Here is a 14949-nt window from a genome sequence, read left to right on the forward strand (position 1 = left end):
TAAGAGGGAGAGAGAGAGAGAGAGAGATTAAAAGGAAGAGACATCAAAAGACAGAAACAGAGAGCCAGAGAAAGAGAGAAAATGAAAGACAGAGAGAGAAAGAGAGAGGGGGATTTATAATTAGTACTCTCATTGGTGCTTGCCCACTCCTAATTAGTCCTCTCCTGTGTAAACGCTCTCTCTCAGCTCGCTATGGGGAGAAGAAGCACAAGAGGGGCCTGCATCCAAACACGCAGCAGCCACATGAAAGGAAGGCTCTTAAGAGGAAGACCATGAGAGAGGATGAAGAGTCTCAGCCAGGCTGCCTAACATTAGAGTTTAAGAGGCCAAAATACAAGGCTGTGAAAAGAGCTCTCATGCAAGAGTTCATCCAGAATTCTCTAACATAGAAATTGTTAAGGTGGCACTGTAGTTACAGGAAAAGGCGTAGGAGAAATAGGACCCAGACAGAGATAATAAGAGGCCATTTTGTTTCCATCTGAGGTGTCAACTGTGTTTTTCATTCATGCTTTTAAATTACACTTCATTAATTTGAACCATACACAACTTGTGCAGTTTTCAAGAGGTGAAGTAGTATCCAGATCTGTGAAACTGGTTCTGTGAGACTGTTTGTGAGTGTGTGTGTATGCTGGAGGCAGCTGGATTAAGGCGTGGCCGTTCATTAGAGCATGCCAGTTGAGGGTGTTACAAGTCGGAGGATGTTGTGTATGAAGAGAGAGAGAGAGACAAAGGTGAGGAACATGCAAGCTGCAGGAATAGAAAGGCGTGGGCGTGTGTAGGTAGATGCTCCAAGAAGAAACTTGTGTGTGTGTGTGTGTGTGTGTGTGTGACTTCAATGCCCACAACAGATGTTCCGGTCAAGATTTCAAATATTTGTTGTGATGTTCTCAGATTCCAACTAATTTCATGATCATACTCAACCTTCTACAATCATAGTGTCATCATTTGATCACCAAACTGTTGCGATGGACTTCTTTCTGTTTCTGACAAGATTGACAGTCAAACCCTTTAAGTGTCAGTGTTTGTGTGTTGGACGCTATCCTTCATCTGTGCCAAGAGTTGATGCACACATGTTCAAATACTATATCTGGTGATTTGTGTTGCGGGTGAGTTTGTGTGTCAAGGTTGGGAGCAAAGACCAGGGAGCCATCAAGGAGTGAAAAGCCATGCAGATTTGCCGTTTCATAGCAAGAGAGGCAAAGAGCAGCTCTTCCAGACAGGGATTGTGTCTAGTGCTGGCTTAAATTGCGTTGTGAATGATGGTACTCAGGCGACAGACAAGCAATTTAAGCCAGCTCTAGGCTTACCCTCTGCCCAGAAAAGACAGCCCTCATGGTTATAGACACAAAAAGCAACAAGACTGGGTAAAAGCATCATCCAGGAATCACAGGGACAAGGGTTTTAATGTTAAAAAGGTTTATTTCAACAACGGACTGATTTTTCTCTTTAAAGTCGGTATTCCCAAAAAAGTACAAAATAAAACAAGTACATCAAAGGATTAGAAATCACATCAATGAAAACGAAGACACATTGTGTTTTTTAACCTTAATATCAATCCAAGCATTTTTTTTTCATATATTTATACATACTCACTGAATTAGTCAGACAAACATCAAAACCTCTCAGTAGCTTTTTTCTTTTTTTCCTATTTATGACAATGTTTTATCTTAGACCCCGTATATATGTAATTTTTTTGTTTAACTTTTTACAAAATACACCAACGCATGCCAGTATTCAGTAAGGCAGGGGAAGGTGTGTGTGTGGTGTGTGTAGGTGTGTGTGTGTGTGTGTGTAGGTGTGTGTTTGTGTGATTATGTGTATATGTGTGTAAAGGTTAAAGACTGGTCTACAGGAGCAAAAAAAGAGACTACGACAAGGGTGGGGTGTGGGGGGGGGGGCGGGTGGGTGGCTGCGATGCAGAGTCTGAGTGGGGGTCAAGGGGTGAGGCGGGGGGTGGGGGTCTGAGCTGGCGGTTGAAAGTTTGGAGGGTATAGCGTTATTTGTTTGTGGTGTTGGTATTGGTGGTGACAGTACTGTAGCTGCAGTGTCGTTTGCCTGAGGGCTGGTTGTAGTTGCTGTTGTTGAGGGTGGAGGTTTGGGGGGGGGGGGGGGGGGGGGTAGGGTGTCGGTCGAGAATTGGGGTGGCAGTGGTTGAGTGCTGTTGTTGTTGTTGTTGTTGTTTTTCGTTTGCTTTATTTTTCTGCTCTACATCATGTTGTTCTGCAGCGAGTTTACCTCCGAGGAGTTCTCATCGCCGAGACCCTTGTGGTTCTCTTGCTTGGGGGTGAGAGAGTTCTGGATGTTCAGCGATTCGTCCTCCTTGGGAGGGGGGGCCTTCACGGAGTCCTCCAGCTTGTTCTGGGCATGAGGATCATCCTGAAGAACCGACAGATTCCATTAGAACCCCCCCACAAAACAAACATGTGTGTTCCCATTTGGTGTGGTCTCAAGATCTTTTTGATCTAGAACACAGCCCCCCCTCTGTTATTGTCCTATCTGTTGTGATCTACTATCATACATCTGGGTCCTTCTATCATTGACACCCTCTTATTTAAGGTAACATCAATGCGTAGAGCATTGATTATATGAAGTGCATATGATTATGTTTACAAGATCATGATCGTGAATGTGCTCGAGAATCATCTAAAAGTTACAGAGGATAATATAACAAATAATGTACCTGATGCACTTACTCAAACTTACTCAAAACCTGTTTAATTGGCCGCTCTCTTACAATGACTCATTTCATAAGTTCAGTGTGTATCTTTGACACATTCTGTAAATGCATCAGAAGTCAATCATTCTCAGAGAGAGGATACTACCTGCTTATCCAGGTTGCTGGAATAAATCCGTTTATAAAGAGAAGAGCACACAGAGAACCACATTTACCCCATCAGGCCTCCCATCATGTCACGGCAAATGAGTTTACAACGAGTTGTTTAGGTGGGGACTGAATGCACTATTTGCACCTGTGGGTTTAGAAGGATGGCGAGAGGACTGTACAAGAGACTGTTTTGCAAAGAAAAGCACAGGGTCTCACCACCCCACCCCTCCCCTCCCCAAACACACAAGGCACACATGCACACATGCAACACCACCCCTTCAGCCTCTCATACAGCCCTATGCATCTCCTTTGGCCTCACTACTTAACTGATAACCCCCCCAAACACACGCACCCCCCCCCCCCCCCCCAAACAAAACCAAGGCTTGAGGTAGGCAGGGAAGGTACTAGCAATCTACTGCAATGCCAACCAAGCCCAGTTTACTCTCTGTGGAATAACCATCAAACAGACCCTAATTAGGGCAGTAACTGAAGGAGAAAGGAAGAAACCACACATAAAAGGACTGTGTGTGTGTGTGTGTGTGTGTGTTTGTGTTCTGTCTCTCTCACTTAGCTGCAGAGAGAGTCATGTCTTGAGATGATAAAGAAAAGTTGTTGTTTATTTTAAAAACAATAGAGGTTTGCTGGCAATGAAAATTAATGATGCTTGTGTGGGTCACTGAGTGCGGTGATGGAACCACCAACGAGAGGGAAGGGGTTTCTTTTTTTTGCATTCAATACCTCACACACTCACATACACACACACACACATACTCACACTCTCACAAGCCACTGATTGGGCAAGGCAGATGTAATAATCCTGTAATTGGACTAAGGCACATGTGTGTCAGTGTGTCACACATCTATCAGGAGGCGTAAAGTGTAATCCAGTGATTTACCCGTTCAGCGCAGGCCTATATAGTGACTTCGGGCAGGACGTGCGGGTACGCCACCTCCAGGGTAACGGGGTAGGGGCCGTCCTTCTTTCCGTCAGCGTGGAACTGGAAAACGTGTTTGTTTTGGTTTTGGTTTGGTTTTGGGTTTGTTTTCAGGGCATTTGGAAAGGGATCTGGAGGGGTTGGGGCGCGGCGGGGGGAAAGGGGTTTAAAATGTGGTTTTTTTTGGTGGTGGTGGTGGTGGTGGTGGGAGTTGGATCATTTATGTGCAGATGAAACAGAGATATCACAGGGATATATGATGAAGGTGATGAATGTGTTTGTCTTTGCATCCTTCCCCTCTACATTTGATGACATGGAGCAGAGATGCTAACCCTTGTTTGGCTTTTGAATATAAGATTAGTCCACAGAGATTAGGCAGAGTTTTGAAAATGCTGAATGTCTAAACGCTACAAATGTCAACGTCAGTATCAGATAAACCAGACTGTTTTTGTCTATTTTGGTGAAAAGAATGTCTTCTTTGCGCTGCCCTGAAACAAGCTTAACGCCATGTCAGATATGCTGAGGTGATGTCAGACTGCTGCGGTTCCCTCACCTGGCTCTACACTCTTGAGGGGGTTTAACCTGCATTTGTTACACTGGCCTTTCATTTCAGGCTAAATTAGCCGGTCCTGCGCGAGGGTGCTGCCTTTGAGCTGCCCGTGGGTGCCAACTCGGACAACCTAAGAGGAGTCGCCAGCTGCGTTTTAAATTCTAAGCAGTGGGCCGAGCAGTTTAATTAGATCCCTGCCTGACCAGAATCACACCGAAAATACTGACAGGTACGCACGCAGATGGCAGCTGTACATATGCAATTTCTTCCTACCTCCCTGAAGTGACTTTGATACCGTTTTTTTAGCATAGCAGTGGTAGAATAATGTACAAGATGGCAATCCCATTAACAAATTTTAGAACTGTAATTTTACCATTATGCCGAGAGGTTCAATCTCATATATTACAACGAGGCCATTTCTTAAGTGCTATTTCTTCCGCAAACTGTAAGTTGCTTGAGATGAAATGTGTTTACTTATCATAAGTGGTCTAAGATAAACCCAGATGCATGCTAGATTAGGGCCAGTTTCCAGCCAGATGCGGGCCAGATGTGGGCCGGTGGCAGCGACTTGGCAGACACAACACAATAACGAGTTAGAGCTACCGTGAGAGTTTAAGTGGCTCTCTAGAGAGCTGTGTGGATTTGGGAAGCCGGGGAAAGTAAGTGAACGGTTGTCTGTTTGTGTGTGGGTGTTTTTCTCTTTTTTTTCTTTCTGAGGATGTTTTTTTGAAGTCGGCCGACCGTATGCTGTTTTTGATGTAAGCCGTTTGTAGACAGAGAAGAGGAAGGACACGAAGAGGACAGGAGCGAGGGACGTTACAGAGGACTTCAGTAAAGAGACGACTTCACTCACTTCACTGGGACAGTACAGCACAGCACAGCACAGCCCATAAAGCAGGACTGGATAGAGAAGACAGGGGAATTCAGGGCTGAAGAGTGAAACTGCTGGCCGCTTAACAGCGTCTCAGGTTTAGGCATTAGTCATAAAATTCATCTTCTGTAGAATTGTGGTCCATAGAATGCCTAAGGAGATAGTTCTGCTTATGTTTCACTTTCTTGACTTTGAGAGGAGTTATTTTTCTCATTGCTTTAACATTATTCAGATATTCCTGTCAAACTTGGAGGGTAAATCCGAGAGTATGAGTTTGTGTGTATGTGTGTGTGCATTCGTGTGTATGACAGCGAGCTAGAGAGAGTGTGTCTGTGTATGTATATAAATTCACAAGTGCCTGTATGCGTGTGTGTGCATGTGAGTGTGTGTGTGTGTGTGTGTGTGTGCATTTGAGATTGGCTGCATTCCCAGGCTTCGCACTTTTTACTCAAGCGGATATTGATCGCGGAGCGGCAGCATTTGGCTGACGGTAATAAAGAGCCTGGCAGTCTGTCTGTGTGTGTGTGTGTGTGTGTGTGTGATAGTGTGTGTGTGTACTCTCATCCCTCCCCCATCCTGAGAGATTCATCCCTTTCTGCTGCATGCATTTCATTTTCAGGAGTGTTTTCCGCTACGCGAGGAACTCTCGGCTTTCCCTTTGTGCTGCGGAGACGATCGATGTCCGCGTCCTCTTGGGCCTGAAGGTCAGACCCGGCGCATGCGGCGAGAGGAAGCCTGCGCTCGAGATGAGGATGAGCTCTGTGTTTTTGACTTCATCTCTGAGCGGAGGGAGCAGCGCTCAGTTCATCTGAGAAGGGGATTGATTTCAGCACCATCACCCTCTGATGAACCTTCCCCCCTTATCAGTCCCTCAGATCAGGAGATGGGCCTCTTCCTCTACTGCTCTACCTCTCTGTCTGAGACCCCTGAGTGACCGTATGAACTTGGCTCTGAAGCAGAACAAGCAATGCACATAGCATTTACAGACGGCATTTACATACAAAAACATGAGAATTAACCTGTGAGTCAATAATATTTGTAAGCCAAATTTAGTGGGACTGCTCTGAAATGCTGTGTAGGCTGAAAGTAGCTGTTTAAGTTAATGCTAACGGCATGGGGACTATTTTCTTTATCCTTCTTTCTGAAATGATTCCAAGGTTATCACTGTTAAGTCAATAACATTCGCACTCTGAAGTTAGTGGGAACGTTCTAAAATGGTATGTGCTTTTTTAGGCTGTGATAACAAGACAAAAACTATTTCTCCTTGTTTTCCTTATTCTCTAGAGGCCAGACATTAGACATCCTATGGACCACTCTTCTGCAGGACTCTGGGGATGTGCGACTGCATTCTGAATGATCACGGCACAGGGATTGGTCCACTGACTTGAAAAAGGATGATTGACAGGGCCACAGGACAATGAGAAAGGAGCCAGTGCTCCTGTGATGGCGGGACTCTCTTGGGTTGGAGGGGGGGGTGGGAGTAGTAGTGGTTGTGATTGTGGGGGGAGGGTTGTTGATCTTACCTCGCAGTCGGGGTCCTCTTTGTTCTTACACTCCCAGGTGTATCTGCTCATGGTTTTCTAAGGGGTGGGGGCAGGGCAGAGGGTTATGTACCTCAGATACACAAACACACCTTCAACAGAGCAGAGACAGGACGCGGACGGATGGGGCAGGTCGAAAGAGAAGAGAGAAACAGAGAGAGAGAGAGAGAGACGGAGGGACAGATAGAGTCGAGAGACAGGTAGAGAGGCGATCCCTCCGACAGGATTATGCTGTGAGAAGAATTAGTCTCCCTGATCGTCACCTTCCCTTCCTTTCACCCTACGTTAGGGCACTTAAAAGGGGACCTCACTGGCCAAGTAGACCCTTTTCAATCACAGCAATAGGAGCTGGATTAAGTTCTAAGACTAGTCAAAAACTAGTTTTATGCACCCAGGCCCCTGGACTTCAAAGGAGCCAGTGTATTTACAGAAAGTTAAGCAGTTCACACCGGAGTGGATATGGGCCTGATCTGGGTACCATCTGCTTGGTGTGGCTGGCTGGCTGGCTGGCTGTTGCCAAGCCCTGAGTGCTGGCCCACACCAGAGAGTGATTCCTCCTCACTGGAGGTGAAGAGTGGCTATTTAAGGAACTGAGAGTGCGACTTGCATCAGGAATAAAAAGACAAAAGATTTCATGGAACGGGTAAAGTGTTAGCTTCATCTCTAGGTTTATGCCTACTGTGTGTGTGAGGGTGGGTGGGCGCTAACGGTGGAGGACGGTATATTAGCGAATGACTGTTAGTTTCTGAGCTGAGACCATGACTGTAGCCGCACAGTCTGATTGCCTGTAGTCGCAAACCTCTTGCTGAGGTGGATGCCAAAGATGACAGAGGTCTTCTTCTCTGTCCCTCTGTGCAGTAGATTGTTGTTACCGTGTTAAATGGACATGATCTTTGTCAGACTCCTTGGTTGACTGAGGAGGTTATTTCAGAGGTGCTATGGTTATCCCACACAGAGAACAACATCAATGTTAGCGCTACATCTACTCCCCCATGCTGCAGCCATGTTAGACATGTGTGTGTCTGTGTGTAGGTGTGTGTCTGACCCCCCCCAAGTGCCACCTACAGGTGGCGGGGAGACGTTGCATCGCAGATGTTTATCCTGCTTTGAAAGAGGCACTCACCTGTTGTCCCAAACAAGACACCCCACCTCCCACCTCCCTCTGATCCCCAGAACCAGGATAAACGAGTGAAACAGACATACAGATATATCAATATATAGATAAATATATAAATATATATATGTGGGCAAGGGTGCGGTGCAGCGAGCAGGCAGCAGCAGCAGCTCACATGACCACTAGAGGGCGCATGTGAGCGATATAGCATGCAATGACACACCAATGCAGAGGTGAAGAGGAAGGAAAGCAGAAAGAGGTGGGGGGTTGGAGAGAGGGGGGGACACTCCAACAGGCAGGGCGACCACCAGACAAGAGCAGAAAAGAACTTAAGAGCCATCCTATGAATTATAAATAACGGGCACTTTATGTCTGTGTGTGTATGTCTGTGTGCGTGTGTATGTGTGTGTGTGTGTGTGTGTGTGTGTGTGTGTGTGTGGATGCTGCAGTGTCAATGACATGGTGGGTGACCATCTGAGGTCTGCCTAAGCACCGATTGTCTACTGAGGGATCAATACAGTGGGTTTTTCATGGGTCCCTTTGTGTGATGAGAGAGTTTGTCGCTAGCGTGCTCTCTCCTCACTGTCACACAGGTGTGAGTGCCATACACACACACACAGCTGGCCAGATGAATGAAACAGGAGAGGAGAGCTGATGGGGGATCATTTACTGTGGTCAGCAGCTACACTCAGTGAACCCGTACCCTTAACCCACTGCTCACTACTGGGGGCCGAGTCCACGCACGCCACATGAAAGAGAGAGAGAGAGTGGCGGCCGGTTTCCTTACAGTAAGCCTGTTGCTATGGCAACAGTGGTTACCCCAGCAACCGAGGGGCTTCTTGTCTGAAGAGCGAACTTGCCGTATGGAGTGAGAGCGCGAGAAAGAGAGGAGGGGAGGGAGATAGGGAGAGAGATCAACCCCCCCACAACCCTCCTCGCTCTCCATTATTTACGCCTACCCCCTCCATTGAACCCCCCCTCAAATAAAAAAGGTTACTCTCAGAACCATGCAGAAAGGGGAAGAGAGGGGGAAGAGAGAGGAGAAACACGTTACCTGACAGATAATGTTATCATAGTAAGCCAAAGCACGGGCATGAGGAAGGTTAGGAGGAGTGTCGCACAGTTTCCTTACATTTGGGTGGGAGCCCTCAGCGATGGTGGACAACGAGAAATTATCATTGTGCTGCTCCGAGGAAGGACGGTACTTACTGCTGTGGGGGAGGGGGGTGTGTGGGGGGGCCAAACGGAGAGAGAAATGGAGTGAGATGAAAGAGAGGATGATGAGAAAGGAAGATGAGGGAGGAGAGGAGAAAGCGAGAGATGAGAAATCTCAAATAGCATAAGGAAGGAGCGGAGCAACGGGAGAAGAGCACAGTGAAGAGAAAACCCGAGAGTCGAGGACACGGAGGAAAGAGGAGAGAATCGAGAGGGAAAGATGAGGAGAGGAGAAGATGGACAGAGCAGTAGGATGGAAAGGGGTGGGAAAGAAGTGTGAAAGAAGAATAAGAGAAGGAGAGCATAGTGTGATGTCACAATGGGAAGGGTTGAGAGGAGGGGGGGGAGGGGGAGGAAGCAGGAGAGAGAGAAGCATTAGTGCAAATCTGGGAGAGACTCGGATGCTAACATGTAGATTTGGAGACACACAATAAACAATAAACATTCTGTGATGCAACACAAACACGTTGACGGACCGCGACCAAAGGACAGAGCACTGGTCAGCTCTGCACCCGGAGTCCGGCCCTCTGCTAAGGCAGGGCGTCACCATGTGCGGACACAACCCAGCGCTCAACACGGCCACATTCTGAGCCCCCAGATGTGGAAGGAACATTGAAAAACACACACACTTTATTTAGTGAAAACCCACACTTTCTTCTTGTTCAACATTTCTTGAAAAAAACGCTCTGTCAATGAAATATCCCCGCATGTGTGTGTGTGTGTGTGCATAGTCTTCCTTAACACCCATTGTCTCAAGCATATACGCTGACACTAACACACCCCTTTATCCCAATACCCAATCCCTCATCTACTTTCCCATCATTGACCACCATTATTAGCCTCTCTCTCTTTTATTTTTCTCTCTTTTTCTCTCTCTCTCTACCACTCTCTCCTGCTCTCTCTTCCTCCTGTATATATATATTTAACGATTAGCTAGTGAAACCTTCTTTAATGATGCTTGAGAGTAAGTAGAAGAGAGAGGCTGCCAATTAGCCCTGTCTCTAGAGGTCTATGTGTGTGAGTGTGTGTGTGTGTGTGTGTGTGTGTGTGCTGATAAAATGTCTTGCATAATTTAATGGCATCAGCATGGGAGCTTCTAGATTTTACATGCTGAGTCTATACAAGAGCACAATTTTCTTGACTGCTTAACCAGAGTGTGCACAGTGCATATATATATGTGTGTGTGAGTATCTCTGTGTGTGTGTGTGTGTGTGTGTGTGTGTATGTGTGTGTGTGCTTGTATGTGCAGGCATGCATCCATGCGTGTGTGTGTGTGTGTGTGTGTGTGTGTGTGTGAGAGAGAGAGAGAGATAGACCCTCCTTTTTTGTTTTCACCACTCCACTGCCTCTCATACCCCCCCTTACTCACCCCCCCCCCCCCCCATGTCTGTCTCTCCCTCTTCCCTCTCTAACTGTCATTCCCTCCATTCCTTGCCTTTCCTTCCCCTCTCTCCCTCCCTCCCTCCCTCCCTCTCTCCGTCTGTCCTTCAACTCTTCTTAAGCCCCCTCTCTTTCGCTCTAAACCTCTTCTTTTTCGCCCTTCTCTTTCCTTTCTCTTAGTCCATCCTCTCAATGGTTCTCTCCCTCTCTCTCTCCTCTCAGTAAGATGACAGCAGTAGCAGCAACGGCAGCATCAGCATCAGCGTCAGCATCAGCAGCAGCTTATGGCGTTGGTGGAGCTGCACACTCCTCACCACCAACCGCAGTAATCCGCAGCAGATGGGGGGGGGGGGGGGGGGGGGGCGCGTCTGATGCGTTCTCTCTCTCCCTCCCCCTCTCCCTCCCTCTCTTTCTCTTGCCCCACCCTCTTTCTCTCCCTCCCTCCTTCTTTCTCCTTCCCTCTCTCCCTATCTCTCTCTCTCCCTTTGTCTCCTTCCCTCCCTCCCTATCCCTCTCTCCCTATCCCTCTCTCTCTCTCTCTGCAGCCCGTTTATCTCTTCCACCCATCACACTGTCCCTCCTCTACCCCTCCACATACCCATCACACCATCTCTCTTGTCCTCTCTCTATCAATCCACCTCATCATCTCTTACCAAGTATCTATAGCAACATCCCACTATCCATCACACCATCTCTCTTCTCCTCTCTGAGTTCATCCATAACACCATGTTCATTCTTACTCCCCAAGTACCTCTCTGAATCTCTTTTCTATGCATGAGACCATCTCACTTCTCTTACCCTTACATCTACCCATCATATCATCTCTCTTTTCTTCTGTTTAGCCATTCATCCTTCCGTTCCATCCATCGATGCCATCTTTCTTTCTTTCCATGGATCTATCACACCATCCATCTATCACACCATCTCTTCTTACTGTCCATCTCATATCATCTCTTTTCTTCCCTCTCTATCTGTCCTTCACTCTCTTTCATCTACTCTCTTCTCCCTTCTGCTCTTCCATGTATCCATCCATCACCTCTCTTCATTATCTCTGGTCTTGCTAATGCTAATGGCAGATGCCTGCTCTCTTTTCCCTCTCCCTATCCTCCATCCATGTGTGCTGTTCTTCCTTTGTTTTCTTTCCTCGTTCTTCCACCCATTTTTCGGCAGCATCATCTTCCACATTTTTTTTTTGCCTTGCGCCAGCTCTTTTATGAAGCTGTCTGCAGTTTTTAAATCCCAGCCCCACCCCCACACCCCCCAGGTTTCACAGCTGTATGTAGGTCACTCCACCCCCCACCCCCCCTATCCTCCCCCCTTTTGCTCACTGGCCTACTTTCCAGCTGGAACTGCTGTGGCATCGCTGCTCTGAGCTGCTAACGCCGTACGCTAGGCATTAATTTAGCACACCATCCAGCCTCTGCTTCACTCTCCTGCATCATCTTTATTCTCATCATCATCATCATCATCATTACCCTCAATGCCATCAGCTGCAGCCAGCCTGTGCCTCTCTGCCAAGCTGATGCAGGTACCACAACAAAAATACTGAGGAAAATAATGTGATTAACAGTTAGTCTGCAATCACGACAACACAGTCCAAGCGCTTTCTCTCTCTATCTCTCTCTCTCTCTCTCTCTACCTCTCTCTCTCCCTCACTCACTAACTCACTCAGTCAAGCCGCAAAACAAGCCCTGATACATGACAACACCATCTGTTTTTAAAATCAGCCCATTCCATGCTCCTCCTCTCCCTGTAACCTCTCCCGCTTTCTCTCTCTCTCTCTCTCTCTCTTTCCAGGCCTGGCTGGGTCTTTGCTCCCTGCCAACCCTTGTGACTTTGCTCTCTGTCATCTGGGAAGTTTACTTCCTTTCTTCCTGTCTTTCCTCCGCCTTTCTTCGCTCTGTCTCTCATATTCCCCTGGCCGGATGTGTCCAGTCCTGAATCAGCTACTGTCAGCTAGTTTGATCAGGTGAGGCTCCTTGCATTCTGGTCACACATTATTTGGATGGTCCGCTACAGATGCTCACAACAAACTATCTGTTAAAACTATGTTCACTACAATTTATGGTTAAGGTTAGAGTTAGGGGTTGGGTTTGGTTAAAATTATGGTGAATTTGTGAATCCAGTGAACTTCTGGACTTGAATTTCAACAAATCATCTGTAAAGTCTCTGTAGGTGGACTGTCCAAATAAAGTGTTACCTTAATGTCTTCTGTTCTGTCACATACTACTACCTTTTCTACAACCACCATATCCCTCTTTGGTCTTCTCTGATGGCTCACTTCAGTTATTTACAAAACCCTGAGGAGTGTGTGTCCAATCAAACAACCACTACAGCCTAAATGACAGCTACCACCATAGACATCTATATATGTCTATGGTTACCACCCCTTCCCTTTGTTCTTCACATCCCTCGCCACCCCCTCCTCCAACACCCTCCTCTCTCGCTCTCTCTCGCTTGTTCTCTCTCCACCGCCCCTGCTGGTGTGGAGTCTGACCTGCGCTTGCGCAGCTTGTTGTTCTCAGTCTTGAGGACGTGCAGCTGCTTGGCGAAGCAGACGATGATCATGAAGAGCAGCAGCAGCATGACTGCAGAGGCGCCGATGGCGATGCACATCACCTGGAACTCCGTGATGACCGACTCGCATCGCGCACCCTTGTTCCACACGTACTCCTGCACGTTGCACCTGTGACAGGAGAAGAGGAGAACCCTTTGTCAGACTAGCATTTAGCAAGATACGCACGGTTCTAGCACCTGGTCAGTATACACATCAGCTCCTGGAATATGAGCAGAGTACATTTATGTTAAGGCAGAAGCCAACCATGCTTTTTCTAAGAATGCTCTTCTTTGAAGAGCCAAAGGTTCCCCGTAATGTTCCTTTGCTGGTGACTGATGGTTCTGGTCTGAGTAGAATCTAAAGCAGGAACTAAAGGGTAGGGTCTAGGTGGTGAGATGGTGAGGTTTCAACAGAGTTAAATTCAACAGAACAGACTACCCTCTTCGACATCTTATTTCACTACACATCAGGATGCAGTTTTTTTTCTCTTTTGTTTGTATGTAACACCTGGGTAAGCATACCAACACACTTGTGGAAGAGTCTGGAAACTCTGGTGAAGACAGATATCTTATCAGCACATGTTCTGTCTATGGCCACCACAGCCTTGAACACACAGCCTTAGTTTTTTTGATGGGGATGATATGATATTTTTTTAATGAATTGAGTAATCACTCATGAGTGTCATTTTCTGTCTCTGTGTTTATCTTCCTGTGGTGTGAGCATTAGTCAAGGACTGAGTGAGCTCTCTCACAAGGTCTTCCCCCAGAACATTCTGGAAGTTATGTCTCGCCAGTGTCCTTCAATTGCCAGCTGTTCCCCTAGGGATTTTCGTTTTTTTTTTTACCATCAGTGGCACATGAGCGTGTGTGTTTGTGTGTGTTATTTTCCACCAGAAAGGACTCTGAACAGATTGACTTTTCAGATTGCATGTCTGGCCTGTTCCTCTCGTCCTTGCATATGTGCATAAGGGCCAATTTAACCTCTGGACCTCCCTCACTCTAACCTGCCTCAAGCCCTCTCTGCTTTCACACTGAGCTCTCTCCTGCTCTGCAGTACGGGAGGAGGGGGCAGAGAGTGGGATGCACCGAATGGCAGAACAAACAAGAGCAGGGGGCAGAGGGAGGGAGAGGTGACGGATGGAGAGATGGAGGGATGGAGGGGAGAGGTGGAGGAGAGAGGAAACAGGAGGTTAATTGAGCCATGTCCCGCTGTCTCTTTCCAGACAGCCTCCCAGAGAGACACCCAGAGAGAGGTGGTCCAGAAAAAACTGTCACAGCTCCATCCTCTCACACACACACACACACACACACACACACACACACACACACACACACACACACACACACACACACACACACACACACACACACACACACACACACACACACACACACACACACACACACACACACACACACACACACACACAATCAGACACAGATGCTATCCAAATGTATAGCTTAAGTGTCTTACTGTCTCCTGATTTACATACACACACACACACACATACACACACACACACCGCTTCCGTCAGCACAAAGACAAACGTACTGTACAGCTAAAATCCTTGCATCCGTCTTCATTTTGACCTTCTATAAACACCCTCTCCCGCGTCTGCTTGCCTGAATAATGCATGGGACACAGTGGGAGTGCTGCTCCGGGGGTGACTGATAATGCCTTACCCTCCAGCCCCCAACTAGCTCATTTATTCAGTCACTCGGGTGGAGGTGAGCTCCATCAGACCACCTCCGCGCTCACTCGCGGTGGATAATGGGAGAGGGGGACTTGAGGGCTCCGTTTAAACTCTCAAGTCCACTCAAGGGCACGAGTGGGGCATCCAGGGCTGTACTGTGGCTTTTGAAAAACAGCCTGCACTCTCAACAAGATAATTGTGTCCATTTTGTCAGAGACTGACAGAATGACAGTGAGTCATAAAAGACCGGTGTTTGGATGTCTGTGGTG

General features: G+C 47.3%; 1 protein-coding gene across 5 annotated transcripts in view; it reads right to left on the minus strand.

The window, feature by feature from the left end:
* Positions 1–1399: 1399 nt before the first annotated feature.
* The window catches only part of cspg5a (chondroitin sulfate proteoglycan 5a), a 35057-nt gene continuing 21507 nt past the window's right edge, over positions 1400–14949 (minus strand). Inside the window, exons 3-6 of one of the 5 annotated variants that reach the window (XM_031576208.2) lie at positions 12928–13116; positions 8968–9043; positions 6704–6760; positions 1400–2376 (exon numbers count right to left, since the gene is read on the minus strand). In XM_031576208.2, coding sequence (XP_031432068.1) covers positions 2206–2376; positions 6704–6760; positions 8968–9043; positions 12928–13116 — 493 coding nt within the window. In that variant the 3' untranslated portion in view covers positions 1400–2205. Of the gene's footprint in view, positions 2377–6703; positions 6761–8889; positions 9047–12927; positions 13117–14949 lie in introns of all 5 variants that reach the window. The other 4 variants (XM_031576205.2, XM_031576204.2, XM_031576206.2 and 1 more) reach the window with 4 other exon arrangements.

The sequence above is a fragment of the Clupea harengus genome, chromosome 11 (assembly GCF_900700415.2).
Source record: "Clupea harengus chromosome 11, Ch_v2.0.2, whole genome shotgun sequence".
In the NCBI taxonomy this organism is placed as follows: Eukaryota; Metazoa; Chordata; class Actinopteri; order Clupeiformes; family Clupeidae; genus Clupea; species Clupea harengus.